The sequence below is a fragment of the Salvelinus fontinalis genome, chromosome 4 (genome assembly GCF_029448725.1).
Source record: "Salvelinus fontinalis isolate EN_2023a chromosome 4, ASM2944872v1, whole genome shotgun sequence".
NCBI lineage: Eukaryota > Metazoa > Chordata > Actinopteri > Salmoniformes > Salmonidae > Salvelinus > Salvelinus fontinalis.
The window spans coordinates 43,917,568-43,943,499 of NC_074668.1; the positions used below are offsets into that span (position 1 = coordinate 43,917,568).

Below are 25,932 nucleotides of genomic sequence, written 5' to 3' on the forward strand. Positions count from 1 at the left end.
GAAGAGCGCAGGGTGCGGTTACCCTTGGGCTCTATGTAGCAGAAACTGGAGGGCTTCTTCACGCTTGGGTTCAAAGAGAATATAGAGGATGTATCATAAATGGGAAACACATACATGTCAAATTGTTCCTGCGAATATGTTGTGAAATAGACTTGTTCATCAAGGGTAGACATTTCTAAATAGTAAATATATGTTGCTGCCAGACTATTTAGACAAACCCTATTATATTCAGTGAGGTTTATTTTTCAATCCTGGAAAAGTGTCAAATATGTTAAAATAACTAATCCAGACAAGCGAGAAGTGAAAATCAATCGGTTAACAAACGTGTCCTTTCCAAATGCTCTCCTCCAGAAGCGCTATTGTCGGGAAAGCGGAGTTGATCAATTCAGCACCACAGGTGTGGACAGTGCCACTAGCCTATACACGGACAGGCAAACGCAAGGCGTATGGATGCAGTAGTGGAGAGCCAGACAGACATTCGCTGTTGTAGAATGGTACATGGGACTGATTATTGAATTAAGTTGAGTGGCTAGCTGGGCGCACCCTTATTTTAATGACTTCAAGAACTAATGGCTGAATACATCACTCGCCTGCCATGAGACCATCCTAAAAGCACAACTTTATCGAAAACACAACTCTATCGACATATCCTATGAAAAATGGGTTCCCTATCGATGTGTGCACGCCATTCAGGGGGTGTGGTGTGAACTCACTCGTTCCCGGTCACGCTGGTGTGTGTGTGTGTGTGGTGAGTGGAGCTCGCGCAGCACAGAGAAAGCGCACTCAAAGCTCGCGCAGGCACCGGAAAGTGGGGATATAGTGCGCGGCGGCATGGCTTCGTCTCACGGGAAAAACGAACACCGGTTCGCCGACTGGATGGCGAATTTACCGGAGAGCATGCACCGCATCCCGCTTACCAACCTGGCCATTCCAGGTAAGCGTCACATCGTAGTTTGCACTGTTGCGTGTGGAAATGTTGGGAACCTTTTGTTGATCATGCAGTGAAATAATTTACTTCCATAGAAGATAGAAATCCAGATGTGTATGTTGTAGAACTGACGGCGAGTGACCTAGCCAGCCTACAGACTCTTCAGACGAATTATCGACACAGAATTATCATATTCCGTGCAAAGGCTGTTAATTCCAGCTGAAGTTTATGCTATAGCCTACCAGGGGTCATCAACAGGTGGCCCGCGGGCCAAAACTGGTCCACAAGTGAATTATTTTTTTGTCCTGAAGTTTTTATTAAATAATAATAATAATGTAGGATTTAAAGTTTTGGGTAAAAAAAAACTAACATCACCAGGAATTCAGCAAAAATTTAGTTTAATTTAGGAAGTCTGTTCTCAAGTATTCACACAAATATATATATATTTATATGCGTTCGTGTCTCAATGTAATCAAGGTATGAAATTGTATCTTAAAATAACAATAATAATAAAATAAAATAACTAATCTCTCTTTGTGGTCAATTTGCAGCGTACACATTATTATAGTTATTTTCTGGTCACCCAACCATTCACTCCAACATAAATCGGCCACTGGCTGGACCTAGTTGCCTATCTCTGGCCTATAGGCTACAGTAGTCTCTCGAGATGGCACCTGTTGCGGGAAGGTGAAACCTATGTGTAAGTGCAACACTAGTCCATTGCCCTATTCGGTAGCACAAAGGATCCATCATCAAAGAAATAGGCTACAGTTTAGCTGGTTAGGGCTCGATAGGCTATATGCCAAAAGCAGAGACGTGTCTCTAGGTCTCTATCGGCTTGATTTAATTAAAATCTCCTTGAGGGTGGGGCGTGAATGATCTTACAAAAAGATTGCAAATTGCCAATTCAAATTAATACACTAAAATGTCATTTACACAGGTGGCCCATTGTGCCCCTTAAAATATGTTGTAAATCTAGTCACTTTTTTGGCAGGCTATGTGTTATCGATGTGATTTTTGGCGGTGCGTATTAGCCTAAACGGGGCATATAGTTCAGGGTTCATTGCATTGCAACCAGGACAGCCCATGTGCCTCTAATGAGCCTAACCCACCGTCACATATTACAAGTGTGAATTGGATGGGTTTATTGTTTAACAATGATCTCTAAATCCCTATTCAAAGTGTTTCAAAGTTTAGACGGGCCACTCAGGTCTGTGTTTGCAGACTCTAGACATCTATACCCCGTTCAAAGACCTTATTTCCTTCCTTGAAGAAACCAGTGATATGACATGATCGGACTGGTCAAACCTCAATAGCAAAACTTGCATACAACCTGCCTAGTTCACATCAGATCTTCTGCTATCCCTTCTAGGAACGAAGGTTAGAAAAGTTGTATGTTGGCAGTGTTGGAACGGGCCATTGTCTTGGCATCAGCGTCTAAAAGTGGTACCAGCTGTTTGGAGGTTTCGGCCAATCATGCGGCAGGTCTCCTGAGACGACAACTCTGATTGGAGGTCTGGAATAAGACCCGGTCGCTGGTTTCACTCTTGTGGAATGGCAAATTGACATCTGGCTAATTCTAATGATTAGCTTCATACACTGGCTACACACATGCAGGCGGGTGGAGCACAAAGCTGTGTTTCTCAGATCTATTGTTGGAAACTAAAGAGGTGTGGCATGGCATACTCCACTGCTCTCAATGGGGAACACACACAATTCATTCATCTTCAGGGTATTTTGGGATGTGATTTTCGATTAAGCATCGACTGCGTGATATGAAAGACTGGGAAATGAAAACTACAGGATATCGCCATGGGGCCAAGAGGTCTAGTTAAGTCACACTCAACACTTGCATTTGCACCTGGCTTTCCCTTCTCATAGGCAAGCCTGGAGAAGCAACATGCTCACTATAACCCACTGTAATTAACCATGATTATTCAGAATTTGCCCATTTGCTCCAAGCGTCTTAAACTGGTGCGTAGCCTATGCACTCCGTTTGGAAACAGGCTACTGTAAAACTCTTCTGTCTCCTCCAATGTCCCCGAAACCAGAGTCAGCCACATAAGCCATTCACTTATTGATTTCTCCTGGTGTGTGTGTGTGTGTGTGTGCGCGCGCGTGTTTCTTCCTTGCCAGAAGCCAATTTCCTCCGACAGTTTTTTGGTGCCAAACCTGGCGGCTGCTGATTTGGTCGAGGAGGTTTCGGGGAGGCAGCAGCTATATGTGTTACCGCTGCAGGGTTAGAGCACTACAGCACAGGCTTCTCATCCCAGCGAAGGAGAGTGAAGCGCTGAACCAGTTGAGAGGAACGAATGGGAGGATGAATGTGATCATTTCATCCACAAGTATGGTCCTCTTCCCCAGAGGATTATACTTCTAATTCGACATTTATAATGCCTGGGGATGGGGATCCATTGAAGTGTTTCTGCATTTAACAGAGGCGCTACGCTGTTACCCACCCCCAAAATTGCCTAGAGCACAATCAGACTGGCAACCAGCCTAGGATGTAGACTTTGCAATTCAAATTTTGTTAACACTGTGAGACAGTGGCCCGATTGCATTTCTGTATGGTGCTACAGTATTATGTGTTATCTGTATGGTGCTACAGTATTATGTGTTAGTGCACGTTGATCTAAGTGTTACTGTAAATGGATACCACATTGCGTCTTAGTTGATCCCCTTATGTCAACACAATCTGCAAAGAGTGAGGTGGCGATTCTGAACAGTTCTTTCACTTATAGTGTTGGGTAGGCCAGATGGAGTATAAAGCTGCCTCTAGTCTAGTAGACACTGAACTAAGGACAGTTTTTTGTATTTCCCCTCTAATGAAAAAGGTTACCTGTGGCTACAGTTGATTTGTCCCTGGAACAGATCTTAACACTCCCAGTGCCGCCACCTCCTCCTCCTTCATCAGATGCAGACACACATACTCTGTCTCTCTCTCTCTATCTCGGGAACAGCCTATGTAGACCATATATACACAAGGCTGTGTGCACTTTTCCCCCTTTTGTCTTTCCATCCCTCATTCCCAGTGTTGCCCTCTGATCTCCTCACCTACAGGAGGTGAGGCTACAGAGGCATTAAATTGGGCTCTTACAGGTGACAGAGCTGCTCTCAAATAACTTAACCTCCTGCTACTGTTTATCTGTGTATCCAGAGGTGGTGAAAGTCCTTTTCACTCCAGATGAACGACATCAACATTTGGCTAGCCCAGTATTATTCTTAGGGAGTCCCAACGCATTGGCTACTGCAGACATCAACCCTGCCCCGGTTGAACCCCATAGATACACACGCCATACTGTGGTTGTTTGTCATGTCAGCTGGTACAGGAAATGGATGCAGCTTGACATAATGAGAACGTCTGTGTGTTTGCCCTGCAGGTGACACTGGCCTCCCCCTGCTCTGACTCTTCTCTGGCTCTAGCTCTGATCCATACAGCTGAGCCGGCGCCAGCCTCCACCCTGACCAACAGAGGTCATGAACATAAACTAGAGCAAGAAATAGAACAGATAAGAGAAGAACAAGGTTGAGAGGTTCTAGAAGAAAATAGGAGACAGATGAACTACACAGGCTGTGATGTCAGCATAAAACAGGCTTTCTGTATACTACTGAGTCAGTGTGTGTGTATGTGTGTGTGTGTGTTTGGTTGAACTAAATATAGATAGTAAAACAAAGAAAATTCGAACAAATGGGGTCATTTCACTGGTCCCCACAAGGAAAAAGCCTGTTTTAGGGTTAGAATTAAGGTTAGGGGTTAAGGTTATGGTTAGGGTTAGGAAAAATAGGATTTTGAAAGAGAAAATATTGTTTGGTCCCCACAAGGATAGTAAAATAAGCGTGTGTGTGTGTGTGTAATCAAGCTGTTTATGAGTTTATCTAAAGTCATGACCTTGTTTGCCATATTCTACACCAACATCTTCTGCAGGGGAGCTTGGGACTATAAGGCTCTATCTGCATTTTTCTCCAAATGTTGTTATTGACATAGCCTTGTTATGTTCAATGTTCTCTACCTTTATAATACTATAAATACCCCAATTCATACAAGATAAAATTGCGAACACCATTCAAACCAATGAGGGCTCGGAACTTTAAAACCAATTATATCAGAATCATATTTTTGCAGATAGAACCTTGTAGTCCCGAGCTCTCTAAATGAGTAAGTCAATACTGTATGTTCATCATATATGCATGATGCAACTATTAGCTCTGCCACAGAGACAGCTAGGCTACTTTATCTGAGTGTTGCCAATGAGTGTAATACACTCTTAGTAAGACTGCACCTTGGAGAAGTGAATAGGCTTTCCAGTGACTAATGTCAAACAGAAAAGACTTGGGTAGCACACTTCAGGGGAATCTGAAGTGTATCACCGGATGAAAGGCATTTGTCTTACTAGGCCAGGGGTGAACTGAAGCTATAATCTTCTGGAGGTTTCTCTAAACCCACTGATACACCAGCAGGTCAGGCCTGGAATTCATTCTCAATCCACAGGTGGTTGTAACATGTCAATAATTTTTCAAAGGGGCAATCTATTTACCCCAACCGGCTAGCCTGACTACCCATCCACATCGCTCCGGCCAAACGCCACGCCTGCTAGCTTGGAGCGATCGATGGAGCAGCAGAATTTAAATCAGCATGAGTCGTCACGGCATGCAACCAGCCAGCCAGCCCCCTGAGACCAGTAAAACCAAAACCATTGAAAAACAGCATCCTCTGCTTCTGAAATGGGCCTTGGCACAGGATTATCTATTAATCTGACAATCCATCTATCCATCCATTGCTTTATCCATCTATCCATTCATCCAGCCCTTTGTCCATTCTCTCATCCACCACTTGAGCTCCAGGGAAGGGAGGATATACTGCCTAAGAGGAACATAAACAGTGGGTATTGAGGAGATTTGAGGACATGAAATTGCACTGAAGTTAAATGTCAGTCTGTCATTTAACATAGTTTTACTGAACAAGGCTATGTTGATACCTCATTGTTGAATGCAGAACAAATCAGGTAGCCATGCTAGTACTCTGCTGGCAGTTGAGTTTACAGAGGAAAGAAGTTTATCTTGTTGCAAAAAAACTAAATTGTGCACACCCGTCTTTAGCTGCACACTGTGTCCACAATGACTCTCGTACCAAAGACGAGATAAGAGTAAGAACATGGGAGGAAAGAGATCATTTGATTGAGGGAATGGATAGGAGGGCAGAAGACGGAGGTTGATGAGGAACCACTGTGGGAAGGGAGGAAAATGGGTTTGAGAGAGACTGACAAAAAGGGAGGGAGAGGTAGGAAAGAGATGGATAGGAAAAGAATGAAGAACGGAGTAGAGAAAGTGAGGGGAAGCAGGCTCTGTCACGCCCTGACCTTAGAGAGCCTTTTTTTTATCTCTATTTGGTTTGGTCAGGGTGTGATTTGGGTGGGCATTCTATGTTCTTTATTTCTATGATTTGTGTTTCTATGTTTTGGCCGGGTATGGTTCTCAATCAGGGACAGTTGTTCATCGTTGTCTCTTATTGGGAATCATACTTAGGCAGCCTGTTTTGCCACCTTAGGTTGTGGGATGTTGTTTTTGTTAGCTCTGTGTAGCCTTCAAGATGTTGCGTTCATTGTTCTTTTTGTTGTTTTGTTTGGTGTTTGGTTTTTTAATAAAGAAGCATGAACACGTAGCACGCTGCACCTTGGTCTTCTTCCGACGAGCATTACAGGCTCCTCTCCTGTGCCCTGAGGGGAGTTAGGAGTTAGTGAAAAAGTGAGCGGACTGAGCAGTAATAGTATGTGATGAAACAAGAGTATTAGCAAATATTTGTATTATTATATTGACAAGCTAGTAGATGGAGCGCTCTAACAATGGAAATACATGTCCTCAAAGATGGAAGGCAGGTGGGAGGAGGCAAGATCAGGAGGGACCATTCCAGCCAATGAGAGGGCAGATTGTAAGGGGTGCGTACTGACGGCAGAGAAGTCAGACGCAGGAGAGCAAAAACTGTGTTTCCAACGGCGCAGTTTAATAATAAAATCCCACCGGAAAACAGAACAATCAATAAATGGGTACATAACCCGACGCACACCAGACATAACGTCCACAAGTACTTACAATAAACAATACCGGACAAGGACATGATGGGAACAGAGGGTTAAATACACAACATGTAATTGATGGAATTGAAACCAGGTGTGTGGGAAGACAAGACAAAACAAATGGAAAATGAAAGGTGGATCGACGATGGCTAGAAGACCGGTGACGTCGACCGAACGTCGCCCGAACAAGGAGAGGGACCGACTTCGGAGGAAGCAGTGACACAGATAGTAAACAACAGGCACAACACTGATGTAAAGTAGTTTTATTTTTCAAGGTTGCCGAAATGCCACGTGAGTCCACGTATAACAGTCCATTCATAACAACCTAAACATTACAAAACTTCTATTTGATCAAATAAGACTCACGTAGCATATTAGCAATTACATTTTTTGTTGACCAAATTCGACACCCATTGCCCTCCACATAAAAATTCCTCATTTGTAGTCTTATTTTTCGTGGACAGATTTTGGGTGATTTTAGAGCCTTTAATGTCCAACAACAAAAATGATATAAAAAACAAAAACACATCACCTATTGGGGAACCCTGCAGCTGTCACGGTCGTCTTGAGGTGAATGAATGGACCAAGGCGCAGCGTGATATGAATACATCTTATTTTATTTTACGACGAAGATGAACACGAAACGAAACACTTATACAAACTATACAAAACAACAAACAACCGTGAAGCTACAAACGAAAGTGCACACACAAGCTACTTACGTTCAACATAGACAATCTCCCACAATCACCTAAAGCCTATGGCTGCCTTAAATATGGCTCCCAATCAGAGACAATTAATGACATCTGTCTCTGATTGAGAACCAAACCAGGCAACCATAGACTTTCCTAGAACTCTCTCCTGAACACAACCCCATACACTATTCAACACCCCCTAAACAATACACACACCCTAAACTAGACAAAACACACAAACTTCCCATGTCACACCCTGACCTAACTAAAATAATAAAGAAAACAAAGAATACTAAGGCCAGGGCGTGACATAACCCCCCCCTCAAGGTGCGAACTCCGGACGCACCAGCATAAAGTCTAGGGGAGGGTCTGGGTGGGCGTCTGTCCACGGTGGCGGCTCTGGCGCTGGTCGTGGTCCCCACCCCACCATAGTCACTACCCGCTTTCGTATCCTCCTCCAAATGGCCACCCTCCAAATTAACCCCACTGGATTAAGGGGCAGCACCGGACTAAGTGGCAGCACCGGACTAAGGGGCAGCACCGGACTAAGGGGCAGCACCGGACTAAGGGGCAGCACCGGACTAAGGGGCAGCACCGGGATAAGGGGCAGCACCGGGATAAGAGGCAGCACCGGGATAAGGGGCAGCACCAGGATAAGGGACAGCACCAGGATAAGGGGCAGCACCAGGATAAGGGGCAGCTCCGGACTGAGGGACGGCAGCTCCGGACTGAGGGACAACACCGGACTGGCTGGCGGACCCTGGCTGGCTGGCGGATCCTGGCTGGCTGGCTCTGGCGGATCCTGGCTGGCTGGCTCTGGCGGATCCTGGCTGGCTGGCTCTGGCGGATCCTGGCTGGCTGGCTCTGGCGGATCCTGGCTGGCTGGCTCTGGCTGGTCATGGCTGGATGACGGCTCTGGCTGGTCATGGCTGGATGACGGCTCTGGCTGGTCATGGCTGGATGACGGCTCTGGCTGGTCATGGCTGAATGACGGCTCTGGCTGGTCATGGCTGGATGACGGCTCTGGCTGGTCATGGCTGGATGACGGCTCTAGCTGGTCATGGCTGGATGACGGCTCTAGCTGATCCGGTCTGGCGGAAGGCTCTGGCTGATCCGGTCTGGCGGAAGGCTCTGGCTGATCCGGTCTGGCGGAAGGCTCTAGCGGCTCCTGTCTGGCGGAAAGCTCTAGCGGCTCCTGTCTGGCGGAAGGCTCTAGCGGCTCCTGTCTGGCGGACGGCTCTGTAGGCTCATGGCAGACGGGCGGCTTTGCAGGCTCATGGCAGACGGGTGGCTTTGAAGGCTCAATACAGACGGGCAGCTCATGCGGCACTTGGCAGACGGACAGTTCAGACGGCGTAGGGCAGACGGGCAGTTCAGGCGCCGTTGGGCAGACGTGCAGTTCAGGCGCCGTTGGGCAGACGGGCAGTTCAGGCGCCGTTGGGCAGACGGGCAGTTCAGGCCGGCTGAGACGCACTGTAGGCCTGGTGCGTGGTGCCGGAACTGGAGGTACCGGGCTAAGGACATGCACCTTCAGGCTAGTGCGGGGAACAACAACAGGGCACACTGGACTCTCAAGGCGTACTATAGGCCTGGTGCGTGGTACCGGCACTGGTGGTACCGGGCTGAGGGCACGCACATCAGGGCGAGTACGGGGAGAAGGAACAGTGCGTACAGGGCTCTGGAGACGCACAGGAGGCTTAGTGCATGGTGCCGGAACTGGTGGTACTGGACTGGAGACATGCACCATAGGGAGAGTGCGTGGAGGAGGAACAGGGCTCTGGAGACGCACTGGAAGCCTGGTGCGTGGTGTAGGCACTGGTGGTACTGGCCTGGAGCGGGGAGGTGGCGCCGGAAATACCGGACCGTGCAGGCGTACTGGCTCCCTTGAGCATTGAGCCTGCCCAACCTTACCTGGTTGAATGCTCCCCGTCGCCCGACCAGTGCGGGGAGGTGGAATAACCCGCACCGGGCTATGTAGGCGAACCGGGGACACCATGCGTAAGGCTGGTGCCATGTAAACCGGCCCGAGGAGACGCACTGGTGGCCAGATATGTAGGGCCGGCTTCATGACATCCGGCTCAATACTCAATCTAGCCCTGCCAGTGCGGGGAGGTGGAATAACCCGCACCGGGCTATGCACACGTACAGGAGACACCGTGCGCTCTACTGCGTAACACGGTGTCTGCCCGTACTCCCGCTCTCCACGGTTAGCCTGGGAAGTGGGCGCAGGTCTCCTACCTGCCCTCGGCCCACTACCTCTTAGCCCCCTCCCCGAGAAATGTTTGGGGTTTACTCACAGGCTTCCTTGCTAGTCGCGTACCCTCATAACTTCGGTTCCTCTCTCCGGTTGCCTCTGCTCTCCTAATCGCCTCCAGCTGTTCCCATGGAAGGCGATCTCTTCCAGCTCGGATCTCCTCCCATGTGTAGCAACCCTTGCCGTCCAATACATCCTCCCATGTCCACGAGTCCTGGTTACTTTGCCGCTGTTGTTGGTTCCGCTCACGCTGCTTGATCCATGTGTGGTGGGAGATTCTGTCCACGGTCGTCTTGAGGTGAATGAATGGACCAAGGCGCAGCGTGATATGAATACATCTTTTATTTTACGACAAAGATGAACACGAAACGAAACACTTATACAAACTATACAAAACAACAAACAACCGTGAAGCTACAAACGAAAGTGCACACACAAGCTACTTACGTTCAACATAGACAATCTCCCACAATCACCTAAAGCCTATGGCTGCCTTAAATATGGCTCCCAATCAGAGACAATTAATGACATCTGTCTCTGATTGAGAACCAAACCAGGCAACCATAGACTTTCCTAGAACTCTCTCCTGAACACAACCCCATACACTATTCAACACCCCCTAAACAATACACACACCCTAAACTAGACAAAACACACAAACTTCCCATGTCACACCCTGACCTAACTAAAATAATAAAGAAAACAAAGAATACTAAGGCCAGGGCGTGACAGCAGTAGAGTATCGCAATATTATTTTTGATGATTTTATATAAATACTGTGACTCAAAGTATCGATTTGTAAAAAAATATATATATATACAGTGCTTTCGGAAAGTTTTCAGACCCCTTGACTTTTTCCACATTTTGTTACGTTACAGCCATATTCTAAAATTGATTAAATACAAAATTTCCTCCTCAATCTACACACAATTTAGAATTTAGGTATTTAGAAATGGTTGAACATTGAGCACTGGTGCATCCTGTTTCCATTGATCATCCTTGAGATGTTATTTCAACTTGATTGGAGTTCACCTGAGGTATATGCAAATGTTTGGACATGATTTGGAAAGGCTCACACCTGTCTATATAAGATGACAGTGCATGTCAGAGCAAAAACCATAGCATGAGGTCGAAGGAATTGTCCGTTGAGATCCGTGACAGGAATGTGTTGAGGCACAGATCTGGGGAAGGATACCAACAAATGTCTGCAGTAATGAAGGTCCCCAAGAACACAGTGACCTCCATCATTCTTAAATGGAAGAAGTTTGGAACCACCAAGACTCTTCCTAGAGCAGGCCGCCTGGCCAAACTGAGCAATCGGGGGAGAAGGGCCTTGGTCAGGGAGGGGACCAAGAACCCAATGGTGACTCTGACAGAGCTCCAGAGTTCCGCTGTCGAGATGGGAGAACCTTCCAGAAGGAAAACCATCTCTGCAGCATTCCACCAATTAGGCCTTTATGGTAGAGTGGCCAGACAGAAGCCATTACCCAGTGAAAGGCACATGAGTTTGGAGTTTGCCAAAAGGCACCTAAAGGACCCTCAGACCATGAGAAACAAGATTCTCTAGTCTGATGAAACCGAGATTGAACTCTTTGGCCTGAATCCCAAGCGTCAAGGCTGGAGAAAACCTGGCACCATCCCTACGGTGAAACATGGTGGTGGCAGCATCATGTTGTGGGAATGTTTTTCAGCGGCAGGGAGTGGGAGACTAGTCAGGATTGAGGGAAAGATGAACGGAGCAAAGTACAGAGAGATCCTTAATTAAAACCTGGTCCAGAGCACTTAGGACCTCGGACCGGGGCGAAGCTTCACCTTCCAACAGGACAACGACACTAAGCAAACAGCCAAGACAACGCAAGAGTGGCTTCAGGACAATTCTCTGAATGTTCTTGAGTGGCCCAGCCAGAGCCCAGACTTGAACCCGATCGAACATCTCTGGAGAGACCTGAAAATAGCTGTGCAGTGACACTTCCCATCCAACCTGAGAGGATCTGCAGAGAGGAATGGGAGAAACTCCCCAAATACAGGCGTGCCAAGTTTGTAGCGTCATACCCAAGAAGACTAGAGTTTGTAATTGCTGTCAGATGTGCTTCAACAAAGTAAAGTAAAGGGTCTGAATACTTATGTAAATGTGATATTTCAGTTTTTAATTTTTAATACATTTGCAAAAATGTCTAAAAACCTGTTTTTGAAGTGTCATTATTGTGTGTAGATTGAGGGGGGAAAACAATTGAATCCATTTTAGAATAAGGCTTTAACGTAACAATGTGGGAAAAATTAAGGGGTCTGAACACTTTCTGAATGCACTGTATATATTTTTATGTACACTTAGTATACAAAACATTAGGAATACCTTCCTAATATTGAGTAACACCCCCTTTTGGCCTCAGAACAGCCTTAATTCGTCGGACTACAAGGTGTCCAAAGCATTCCACAGGGACACTTGTCCACTATGTTGTAAATGGCACCGGAAGAAATGGCAGAAATGACACCTTGTAGTCCGACGAATTAAGGCTGTTCTATTATGTGTTTTTTCTGCATTATTTGTAACTTATTTTATACATAATGTTTCTGCAACCGTATCTTATGGCAAAAAAAGAGCTTCTGGATATCAGGACAGCGATCACTCATCTCGGATTAGACAAAGACTTTTTCTACAACAAGGAGGACGGATGCACAGGACATTCTCCAAACACCCGACAGGGCTGACATCCCCGTTATTATATAAGAGGAAGCGACGCAGGTACAGAGGACAAAGAGCCGGATGCCTCGTCAGGACCCGGAGAAGGCGAGTGGGAAAGTTGCCATTACCGTCAATACTACTCGCCAACGTGCAATCATAGGACAATAAATTAGACGAGGTGCGATCACGAATATCCTACCAACCTGACATCAAAAACTGTAATATCCTATGTTTCACGGAATCGTGGCTGAATGACGACATGGATACTCAGCTAGCGGATATATGCTACACCGGCAAGATAGAACAGCACTCTCCGGTAAGATGAGGGAGGGCGGTCTGTGCATATTTGTAATTAACAGCTGGAGCACGAAATCTAAGGAAGTCTCTAGATTTTGCTCGCCTGGAGTAGATTATATTGTGATAAATTGCAGGCCACACCACTGGCCTAGAGAGTTTTCAGCTATATATTTCGTGGCTGTTTATTTACCACCACAGACAGATGCTGGCACTAAGACTGCACTCAGTCAGATGTATAAGGAAATAAGCAAACAGGAAACCACTCACCCAGAGGCGGCGCTCCTAGTGGCCGGAGACTTTAATGCAGGGAAACTTAAATCAGTTCTACCAAATTTCTAACAACATGTTAAATGTGCAACCAGAGGTACAAAAATTCTAGATCACCTGTACTCCACACACAGAGACGGATACAAAGCTCTCCCTCACCCTCCATTTGGTAAATCTGACCACAACTCTATCCTCCTGATTCCTGCTTACAAGCAGGAAGCACCAGTGACTCGATCTATAAAAAAGTGGTCAGATGAAGCAGATGCTAAACTACAGAACTGTTTTGCTATCACAGACTGGAACATGTTCCGGGATTCTTCCGATGGCATTGAGGAGTACACCACATCAGTCACTGGCTTTATCAATAAGTGCATCTAGGACGTCGTCCCCACAGTGACTGTACGTACATATCCCAACCAGAAGCCATGGATTACAGGCAACATTTGCACTGAGGTAAAGGGTAGAGCTGCCACTTTCAAGGTGCAGGACTCTAACCCGGAAGCTTACAAGATATCCTGCTATGCCCTCCGACGAACCATCAAACTGGCAAACCGTCAATACAGAGCTAAGATTGAATCATTCTACACTGGCTCCGACACTCGTCTTATGTGGCAGGGCTTGCAAACTATTACAGACTACAAAGGGAAGCACAGCCGCGAGCTGCCCAGTGACACGAGCCTACCAGACGAGCGAAATCACTTCTATGCTCGCTTTGAGGCAAGCAACACTGAGGCATGCATGAGAGCATCAGCTGTTCTGGACGACTGTGTGATCACGCTCTTCGTAGCCGGCATGAGTAAGACCTTTTAACAGGTCAACATATACAAGGCTGCGGGGCCAGATGGATTACCAGGAAGTGTGCTGTTGGGCATGTGCAGACCACATTTTCAACATGTCTCTGATTGAGTCTATAATACCAACATGTTTCAAGCAGACCACCATAGTCCCTGTGCCCAAGAACACAAAGGCAACCTGCCTAAATGACTACAGACCCGTAGCACTCACATCCTTAGCCATGAAGTGCTTTGAAAGGTTGGTAATGGCTCACATCAACACCCTTATCCCAGAAACCCTAGACCCACTCCAATTTGCATACCGCCCAAAGAGATCCACAGATGATGCAATCTCTATTGCACTCCACACTGCCCTTTCCCACCTGGACAAAAGGAACACTTATGTGAGATTGCTATTCATTGACTACAGCTCAGTGTTCAATACCATAGTACCCTCAAAGCTCAACACTAAGCTAAGGATCCTGAGACTAAACACCTCCCTCTGCAACTGGATCCTGGACTTCCTGACGGGCCGCCCCCAGGTGGTGAGGGTAAGTAGCAACACAATCTGCTACGCTGATCCTCAACACTTGGAACTCCCCAGGGGTGCGTGCTCAGTCCCCTCCTGTACTCCCTGTTCACCTACAACTGCATGGCCAGGCACGACTCCAACACCATCATTAAGTTTGCAGACGACACTACAAGTGGTAGGCCTGATCACCGACAACAACGAGACAGCCTATAGGGAGGAGGTCAGAGACCTGGCCGTGTGGTGCCAGAATAACAACCTATCCCTCAACGTAACCAAGACTAAGGAGATGATTGAAGACTACAGGAAAAGGAGGACCGAGCACGCCCCCATTCTCATCGACGGGGCTGTAGTGGAGCAGATTGAGAGCTTCAAGTTCCTTGGTGTCCACATCAACATCAAACTAGAATGGTCCAAACACACCAAGACAGTTGTGAAGAGGGCACGACAAAGCCTATTCCCCCTCAGGAAAATAAAAAGATTTGTCATGGGTCCTGAGATCCTCAAAAGGTTCTACAGCTGCAACATCGAGAGCATCCTGACTGGTTGCATCACTGCCTGATACGGCAATTTCTCGGCCTCTGACCGCAAGGCACTACAGAGGGTAGAGCGTACGGCCCAGTACATCACTGGAGCTAAGCTGCCTGCCATCCAGGACCTCTACACCAGGCTCTGTCAGAGAAAGGCCCTAAAAATTGCCAAAGACCTCAGCCACCACAATCATAGACTGTTCTCCCTACTACCTCATGGCAAGTGGTACCGGAGTGCCAAGTCTAGGACAAAAAGGCTTCTCAAAAGTTTTTACACCCAAGCCATAAGACTCCTGAACAGGTAATTAAATGGCTACCCGGACTATTTGCATTGTGTGAGACCCCCCCCCCAACCCCTCTTTTTACGCTGCTACTACTCTCTGTTTATCATATATGCATAGTCACGTTAACTGTACATACTACCTCAATTGAGCCAACCAACCAGTACCAGCCTCCTCCGAGCGCTCAGGTAGGCTGGTAGAAAGCATCTGTATCAGATGGAAGCAGATGTCACTATATCATATCACCCTTTAAAGAAAGCATGAACGTAAACCATAAGAAATATACGTTTTCTATTACACTTTACATATTACAATCGCACTTTATTTGATATTGTTCCCTCTGTTTAAAACAGGTACGACTACTGACTTTAAACTTCTTGCAAACTTTTTGTAGATCTGGCCCTATCAGGGGGAAAGACAGAGCAACGACATGCAACAAAAAACAACAACAAATCTCTGTTACTAATCTCCTTCATTAAAACATTAAGTAGTGAGAGCGAGGGATTTGTTGGTTTATTTGTGTAATTGCCTCATCCCTAATGCATCCCTCTAGTGCTGTAATTCACAAACAGAGAACTGTCAAAGTCATTTATTGTCATCTTCAAGGTTACACTTTATTTGGTGTTACAGATGAACTAGCTAAATAAGACACAACCAGAGGCCATAGGGCAGGCTTCCGCATAATCGCGGCCTGTGGGCCCAATTTTTTTATAATGATCTTTTTATTATATTTCGTTGTTGGACATAAGACTGTAAAAACACCAGCAAATCAGAAAAGTGATTTTGGAAATCTGTTCAAACATATTCCCATGCATAATAGAGAGATATGTGATCATTTACAAAAGTAAGCAAGGTTTGAAATGATTATGTTTTGGTCAAATATTATATCTCTTCGGGCTTCTTGCAGTCAATTTGCAGTCTAAAAATGATTTGTAATTATGTTTCGGCCCCCTGACCATCCGCTTAAGAAAAACATCGGCCCGCAACCGGATCTAATTGATGATCCCTGCCAAGGCAAGATGACCTCAGTCGTCTGTTTAACTAATGAGACAAGTGTTGATATTCCACCTGAACATTTTTACCCTCAGCTTACAGGAGTGGTGAGCAGGTGGAGAGGCAGGGAATCCATCTTGTTTCATGAGGTGAACAGCGGCGATATTTAGAGCACGTCTCTCCACCCAATGCTCAATGGTCTCCGTGACCCCCCATAGATTTTTTGATTAATGTGATTAATTTCATTCTAATTTGACATACAGCTAGTCTGACCTTCTAGGCTTAATGAAAAGCATGTTGTTCATTGCACATTTTTATTTCCACAGCCTTAAATTGATTAATGGATTCATTTTGATGGATCGCTTTTCCCTCTCGTTATCATCACACAGTTACCGAGAGTCAAGAGATAAACGCAGCTGTAATTTCCAGTGTGTTGATAAGCCATCGTCTCTCGCGTAGCTTCTCCCTCCCCCCAGGATGTGTTACTGAATTCATTGGTCATACAAGGTAGAGCTGACATTTCACATCGGAGTGATGAGCGGTAACTCGGGATCACAGAAGCGATGTGTTAGGTACCGTTTTGTTTTGCACACCTTTTAAACTACACGCACCATCTGGGAACACTGGCTCATTCCATAAAATACCGCTGATAAGCCAATAGGAATGTTGCCAGAACATCTCTATAAAAGCTATAGGTGTATTTGACGGTGGCACCTGAATTGGGGAGGACAGGCTCGTGGTAATGGCTGGAACAGAATGTGTGGAATGATGTCAAATACATCAAACACATGGTTTCCAAAGGGTCCTTTTATGTTTCTGTACAAATACACCTGCAACCTCTATAGAAATGTCCTGACAATATTCCTCTGTTTGTCCAATAGAGAAATGATTCTGTACAATAACGTGAGCTCAGGTCCATGCCTCGAGGTGGGTGAAGGAGCCCTCTTCTGTCAAATCAGCGGAGGCTGCTGAGGGGAAGACGGCTCATAATAATGGCTGGTTTCCATGTGTTTGATTCCATTCGCTCCATTCCAGCGAGCTTACAGGTGTATTTGTACAGAAACATAAAAGGACGCTTTGCCCAAAAAGGCATACTGCTGTCTCTATTATACTCCAAGGCCTTGTGTTGGAGCAGAGAACATTATGCTTTATGTGAACATTTATGTGAGTCTCAGAAGGATGCCGACTGTATGGTTGATGTGCAGTCAAGCGAGTGTCCGTGTCTGACGGTCTGCGTAGGGTGAAGGTTTCTCTCTGTGTTCTGTGACCGTGCTGTTATGTTTGCCGTGTAGCCCCTGGGAGGTATTGTTGTGTGTTCCTTTTGACTCACCGCAGAGGGCCTTTAGGGGCCAGCGTACGTTGGCGAACGAGTTGTTTGTCACGCTAGCTCACGAACGTGAGGATGTTAGAGGTTGTAGCTAAGAAACCTGAGCCGTTTATGAATAACTATGTCTTGGTCTTCCTATATAACGTTGGGGATGATAACACATGCCGTTTGTTTGCCTGTGGAGAGGTTGTTGTCATCTTCACTGAGCGAAACTGAGTGAAGCTCAGTGAAGTTCAAGCTACAGTGATCGTCTCAGTTGTGGTTATGGAAACTCTTTGGGCTTTGTAACCGTACGGAAGATGTGTAGTGTGGTCAGCCCTGTAGTGTGGGTTTGCCCTATAGTGGGAGAGGAGAGGAGAGGAAAGAAGGGGGAAAGGGAGAGGAAAGGAGGAGGAGGGGAGAGGGATAGGAAAGGGAGAGGAGAGGCGAAGGAGAGGGAGAGGAGAGGGAAAGGGAGGGAGGGAGAGGGAGAGGAGGGGAAAGGGGGATGGAGAGGCGGGCGAGAGGAGAGGAGAGGAGGGGGAGACAGAGAGGAGAGCGTCTCAGGGCTGACTATAATTAGAGAGTTGACTTCTCTGTTTAGACAGGAGGACAGGGGGAGAGGACACTAGTCACTCCTCTCAACCCACTGGCATTGTTCTATTATCACTGAGATACTGTTCTTCACTTTGTATGGGCCTCAAGTCAAGTCACAACTGCCCCTATACACACACACACACACACACACACACACACACACACACACACACACACACACACACACACACACACACACACACACACACACACACACACACACACACACACACGCTAACACACGTTTCCTCCGCTCAGCCATAACCCATACCCTATATTGTGCTGCCTGCCTGCCTTCGGAGGACCTGCTCCTCTCCCCCGTTGACCACCTCCTCCCTCTGCTCAAGTCATGTGGTTCCCTCTTGACTGTCGCTCCATCTTTTGGAGGATTGAAAAAACAAAATGTTCAACTGTGGCTGAACATCGTAGCCCAGACCTACGCTGTCATATAGCTGTTTTATTAGATTCTTGTTTGTTTTGCGTTTTCAAGTGCTTTGAGATTCTTCATGTAATGAAAAGCGTTATAAAATAGTAATAATTATATTCCCCCCAGGTTCCCATGACTCCTTCAGTTTCTACATAGACGAGTCCTCTCCGGTGGGTCCTGAGCAGACTGACGCTGTCCAGAACTTTGTGTCGGTCTTTGGCACGGTGGCCAAGAAGCTGATGCGTAAATGGCTGGCCACTCAGACTATGAACTTCTCCAGCCAGCTGGAGGCCGGCGTCCGCTTCTTTGACCTGCGCATTTCCACCAAGCCCCGGGACCCAGACAACGAACTCTTCTTCGCTCATGGCCTCTTCAGCGCCACGGTGAATATAATTACTCCCTACGACTGTATTTCCTCCTACAGAACCCCAGGTGTTTTTCCTGACCACTTGACCTGACCGGAAAGAAAACTCTGGACCATAGTTATTTTCTATACAGGTCAAGAGGTCAGGAAAAAATCTGGACCTTATTCAGTGGGTACAGTATGACTGGTCTGACACTATATTTGCTCCCTTGTGGGGTGTGTGTTGTGCTTCCAGGTGAGAGAAGGTCTGGAGCAGATCAGCTCCTTCCTGTCGGCCCATGCCAGAGAGGTTGTGTTCCTGGACTTTAACCACTTCTACGGGGTTCAGAACCTGCACCATGAGAAGTTGGTCTCAATGCTGAGAGACGTGTTCGGGGAGAAACTCGCCCCCGTCGTCTTCGCTCAGGAGGTAAGATACTCTACTGTACAAACTAATTAAACACCTTCAATCTCGGTGCTCCCTCAAGAGTATATGGTGATCCCCTTGGCTCCACAGCCCTATGGCCCTGGAAGTTCCTAAAGACAAACCCCCTCCCTACACTCCTCCCTCCCTCTAGGTGAGTCTCCAGTACATGTGGGAGAAAGAGTACCAGGTATTGGTGTTCTACCACAGTCCTATGGCCCTGGAAGTGCCATTTCTATGGCCTGGTCAGATGATGCCTGCTCCCTGGGCCAACACCACTGACCCTGAAAAGCTGATCCAGTTCCTCCAGGCCTCTGTGGCTGACCGCAGGTCTGTATGGCCCTCTATCTTTCACCTATCCGTCTTTGACCTGGACAGTGTGTTAAACCTTTGGGAAAAGCACTTACAGATGTAGGCTCTTAATTTGATCACCCTGTTGCAGGAGAACATTCCTGCAATGCAGGACATTTTAAACTTGTAGTGTGTTTGAGGTTTAAAAAGACTTCTGAAATTTTGGACTTTTCCCTTACAAAAAATGTATCAACCCCTACAAAAATTATTATAGTTCATATTATAATTCACATTTCCTGTGCTGCAGGATGATGTTCCTGATGTAGAAAGCTGGCTCAATTTAAGATCCTACTTTCATCTTTAATTGTGCCTGTATAGTAAAGTTTGATGTGATTTGTGTAATGGCAGGAGGAAGGGAACATTCTTTGTCTCCCAAGTGGTCCTCACACCTAAGGCCAGCACCGTCATGAAAGGAGTAGCCAGCGGACTGAGGGAGACCATTACAGAGAGGTGAGTTGGTTTGTTTCTCTCTGTATGTATGTATGTATGTATGTATGAATGTATGTACAGTTGAAGTTGGAAGTTTACATACACTTAGGTTGGTGTCATTAAAACTTGTTTTTCAACCACTCCACAAATTTCTTGTTAAAAAACTATAGTTTTGGCAAGTCGGTTAAGACATCTACTTTGTGTATGACACAAGTCATTTTTTCCAACAATTGTTAACAGACAGATTATTTCACTTATAATTCACTGTATCACAATTCCAGTGGGTCAGAAGTTTACCTGCACTAAGATGACTGTGCCTTTAAAGCCATGACATCATTCCAGAAAATGATGTCATGGCTTTAGAAGCTTTTGATAGGCTAATTGACAACATTTGAGTCAATTGGAGGTGTACCTGTGGATGTATTTCAAGGCCTACCTTCAAACTCAGTGCCCCTTTGCTTGACACATGGGAAAAATCAAAAGAAATTGTAGAAAAACAATTGTAGACCTCCACAAGTCTGGTTCATCCTTGGGAGCAATTTCCAAATGCCTGAAGGTACCACGCCCATCTGTACAAACAATAGTACGCAAGTATAAACACCATGGGACCACGCAGCCGTCATACCGCTCAGGAAGGAGATGCGTCATGTCTCCTAGCGATGAATGTACTTCGGTGCAAAAAGTGCAAATCAATCCCAGAACAACAGCGAAGGACCTTGTGAAGATGCTGGAGGAAACAGGTACAAAAGTATCGATATCCACAGTAAAACGAGTCCTATATCGACATAACCTGAGAGGCTGCTCAGCAAGGTAGAAGCCACTGCTCCAAAATCGCCATAAAAGAAACAGACTATGGTTTGCAACTGCACGTGGGGGCAAAGATCGTACTTTTTGGAGAAATGTCCTCTGGTCTCATGACACAAAAATAGAACTGTTTGGACATAATGACCATCTGTAAAGGTTGTCAATGTCGTTCTCCTCCTCAGACGAGGAGGAGCATGGATCGGCCCAAGATGCGGCGTAGGAGGTATTCATGATTTTAATGGCAAACCAACAAACACTACAAATTAACAAAACAACAAACGTGACTAACCTGCAACAGTCCTGTGTGGCCCAAACGCTAACACAGGAAACAAACACCCACAAAACACCAGTGAAACCCTGGCTGCCTTAGTATGACTCTCAATCAGAGACAAACGATACACACCTGTATCTAATTGAGAATCATACCAGGCCGAACACAAAACCCCACATAGAAATAGAAAACATAGACTAACCCACCCAACTCACGCCCTGACCAACTAAAACAAATACATAACAAAGGAAAACAGGTCAGGAACGTGACACCATCGTTATGTTTGGAGGAGAAAGGGGGAGGCTTGCAAGCCAAAGAACACCATCCCAACCGTGAAGCATGGGGGTGGCAGCATCATGTTGTGGGGGTGCTTTGCTGCAGGAGGGACTGGTGCACTTCACAAAATAGATGGCATCATGAGGGAGGATAATTATGTGGATATATTGAAGCAACATCTCAAGACATCAGTCGGGAATTTAAAGCTTGGTCACAAATGGGTCTTCCAAATGGACAATGACTCCAAGCATACTTACAAAGTTGTGGCAAAATGACAACAAAGTCAAGGTATTGGAGTGGCCATCACAAAGCCCAGACCTCAATCCCATAGGAAATTTGTGGGCAGACCTGAAAAAGTGTGTGTGAGCAAGGAGGCCTACAAACCTGACTCAGTTACACCAGCTCTGTCAGGAGAAATGGGCCAAAGTTCACCCAATTTATTGTGGGAAGCTTGTGGAAGGCTACCCGAAACGTTTGACCCAAGTTAAACAATTTAAAGGCAATGCTACCAAATACTAATTGAGTGTATGTACACTTCTGACCCACTGGGAATGTGATGAAATAAGTAAAAGCTGAAATAAATAATTCTCTCTACTATTCTGACATTTCACATTCTTAAAATAAAGTGGTGATCCTAACTGACCTAGGACAGGGAATTTTTTACTAGGATTAAATGTCCGGAATTGTGAAAACCGAGTTTAAATGTATTTGGCTAAGGTGTATGTAAACTTCCAACTTCAACTGTATGTATGTATGTATGTATGTATGTTTGGTGTGTGTGTGTGTGTGTGTGTGTGTGTGTGTGTGTGTGTGTGTGTGTGTGTGTGTGTGTGTGTGTGTGTGTGTGTGTGTGTGTGTGTGTGTGTGTGTGTGCGCGGTTATAAAGGACATTTGTGAGTTATTTAATGTTCAATGTGGGAGAGAACTTGAGACTAGAAACAACACACACACACACACACACACACACACACACACACACACACACACACACACACACACACACACACACACACACACACACACACACACACACACACACACTATGAGTCACTGTGGCAAACGGTATATGTATCTTCAGGAATATGACACCGGCCTCACTTGCCCCGTGATGAAAACACTGTAGGGATACTGAGTTATTCGCCCTCTTTCTATCGTCTCTTTTTTTCTCTCTATATACTTTTTTCCCTCAATTTTTTCCCATTTTAATTGCTTGGAGATGAAATATTAAATATTGCATTCAATCACCGTGCTGACTGTTTAATATAATATTTTCATCAATTGTGGACTAATTCCAATTGATCTCAAGAAGAACATTGGGTTTACTGTCAGTTGAACAATGTGCATTCAAATCCAGGACTGTGGCATTGTAACCAGTCTGACAGAGCTTTGCCACAGCAGACACCAGCTATACTCTTAATCTGATCACCCTGTTGCAGGAGAACTTTCCTGCAATGGCAGAAATGTAAAACTTGATTTGTATTTGAGGTTTAAAAAGGCTTGTGAAGTTTGTAATTTTCACTTTTCCCTTACGACAATGTATCAACCCCTACAAATATTTCCATAAATTGTAATCCACATAACAATTCACATTTCCTATTGCTGCAGGATAATTGTCCTGCTGTTGCAAACTGGCTCAAATTAAGATCCTACATCTGTACAGAGCATATAATAATATCTCGCCCCCCACATGATTGCACCCAGCAGTCTGTCAGACAGCGCAGACAGCCCTTATCATGCTGACTCATACTGGCCCCTAACCGGTCTAGCTGCTCACCAGCCAGCTCACTGTTACACCAACCAACTGTGACTCATTAAACAGTACATACCTCTCTCTATCTCGCTCTGTCACTCTCTCTCTCGCTCTCTTTCCTTTTCCTTAGCCCCATCCTATTCACTGACTATGCATAACACTTAGAGTGCACAAAATACAAAAATACAGAGATGCAACTGTGTGTGTGTGTGTGTACATGGTTTCACATCCACATGGACTCCCCTGCAGGGCTCTTCCAAGTATGATGCTGTGGATCCGGGCCCAGAGGCCAGGAGAGAGCGGCATCAACATCATCACAGCTGACTTCGTGGAGCTGGGAGACTTCATCAGCGCTGTCATCACGCTCAACTATCATATGGATGATGAGGAGGAAAACGCCACCTGAGACTGAAAGACAGGGGGTGCCAAAGAGTTAAGTCGTCAGCTCAGTCTCACTTTCTCTTTGGTGTTCATTTTCAGGAGAGGCGTTCCTCTGACTTATTACATAGGGCTATCAGAGTTTACAGAGGAAGAGAGAGAGAGAGAGAGGAGGGAGAAGGAGACATTAAGATAGGAGGAGAAAGGAAGGTGGAGGTGGAGATAGGGAGGATGGACTTTGGCGCTCGTTAAAAGCGCCGAAAGTGAATGAGAAATGTTTGGTTTTATCTGTTTTGGGGGTCAAAAGGGCAATTGGTTTTTAACGACGCTTCGCTTGGCTTCGCTTCAAATCTGCTGTAACGATAACTGCTTCTATCCTCCAATCACACAAGCTCGTGTTTCTGGCATTTCCATTTCTTATGAGGCTTAGGCTAGCTTATTAGCATATTCTACAGACATAAATGTTGTTCGTATTTTAGTGACAGTGACGGCCAGCCTACATCAAAACTCCTTTTCATTGGTGCCAGTAATACATCTGATTGTCGTCAACCTGATTAGCATGTCAACTACTCACCCACGGCTGTAGAACTTACTTTATGATGGATGGATGGATGGATGGATGGATGGATGGATGGATGGATTGGTTGATTGATTGATTGATGGATGGAGCTTCCCAAATAGTTATTATAGTTTTTCGGATCTCTTTCTACAATTATTGATTATTTTGTCTCTGTATCAGTCCTGTCACCACAATGCGTAAATTGATAACTTCTCCTTGCAGTGCGTTGATTTAGCTCCTAGACCACCTGTAACAGCACTTTCCCTATGTGACAGATTGCCAGACCGATTGATATTTGTGTGTGTTTTGATTGATTGCCTCGCTCGAGTGCCCTCTGTAGCGTATTGTAGATCAGTGTTTCCCAACCCTGGTCCTCAAGCTCCCCCAACAGTGCACATTTGTATTGTAACCCTGGACAAGCACACCTGATTCAACTTGTCAACTAATCATCAAGTCCTCAATGAGTTGAATGAGGTGTGTTTGTCAAGAGCTACAACAAAACTGTGAACTGTTGGGGGTACTTGAGGACTAGGGTTGGGAAACACTGTTGTAGATGACCATAAAACAGGTTTAATTTCAATGTTTCTCATAATGGCTTGATATCATTCTAATCTCATGTAGGTGTCTGTTGTACTGAAATATTCACCACAATATTTGTATATATTTTTTTTTAATCATTGAACTTTTCTTCTGTTCATTTACTTGTATAGAATATAATAGAATAGCTATCTGTTGGTTCACTATTACTCATGTGTTTGCCTGCTTAATTGCATTCAATCTAGTAGAAAGATGTTTCCCTTGCTTTGCTCTGCACCTATTCAGGACAAACTGTAAATGCTCAACTCGGAAGAAAAGTTATATTTGAAGTGGCACTTGCGGCGTAGTGAGGAATACAATATGAATCACATTTTCTTTGCTAAAATTTGTTTTGCACATTATGCAAGAACTTCGCATATATATATCAAAAGCTTTGCCTCATCGTCCCCCCCCACAAAAAAAAATGTTACGATTATTGTTGCATCTTTTACAGAGAATGTATTCTGAGAAATTGTTATGTAAACTAATATGTTTATTGTGAACCAAAAAAAGGAGGAAATGTTACATTTTGAATATGTGAATGTGTGTCCTGTATGAAAATGTGCCATTTCCAACGTTTTTCAGTGTGTGTGTGTGTGTGTGTGTGTTTTTATGTAAGAGAGGGACAGACAGACAGACAGACGGACGGACGGACGGACGGACGGACGGACGGACGGACGGACGGACGGAGGGAGGGAGGGAGGGAGGGAGGGAGGGAGGGAGGGAGGGAGGGAGGAAGACAGAGAGTAAGGATTTAATTGAGTGTTTGTATGTTTTGTGTGTATTGTTCAGAGGTGTGAACATTTTCATACAATTTGTATGTGTCAATGACTTCACCCTTATCTTAAAATATATTTTATATCATGTGAAAAGTTTGTATATAAAGTGCAATGAATTTACTGCCATGTAATTGTAAATGGAAATTAATGCCAAGAATTAGCCACAAGAATGGCTTCGACATAAATATCTCAGTTGTAATAACACACAAATATATGGCCAATACGAGTTTTGTCCATATCTCTATTTTTTTGTAATTAATTAACTATGTGCAGGAATCAAAATATATTTGTAAATATATTTCTTGTCACTTAGTGGATTAATACATTTTGGATGCTATCCTAACCTGACTATAACTACTTG

The 25,932-nt window shown here is 45.4% G+C and overlaps 1 protein-coding gene across 1 annotated transcript; it reads left to right on the forward strand.

Moving 5' to 3' along the window:
- The first annotated feature begins 347 nt into the window (after positions 1-347).
- On the forward strand, positions 348-25,489 carry plcxd3 (phosphatidylinositol-specific phospholipase C, X domain containing 3). Its single transcript, XM_055920291.1, has 6 exons — positions 348-934; positions 18,758-19,014; positions 19,231-19,404; positions 19,553-19,728; positions 20,098-20,199; positions 23,529-25,489. The coding sequence occupies exons 1-6, from the start codon at positions 832-834 to the stop codon at positions 23,683-23,685; spliced, it is 969 nt and encodes a 322-aa protein (XP_055776266.1). The 5' UTR covers positions 348-831; the 3' UTR covers positions 23,686-25,489.
- Positions 25,490-25,932: the final 443 nt, after the last annotated feature.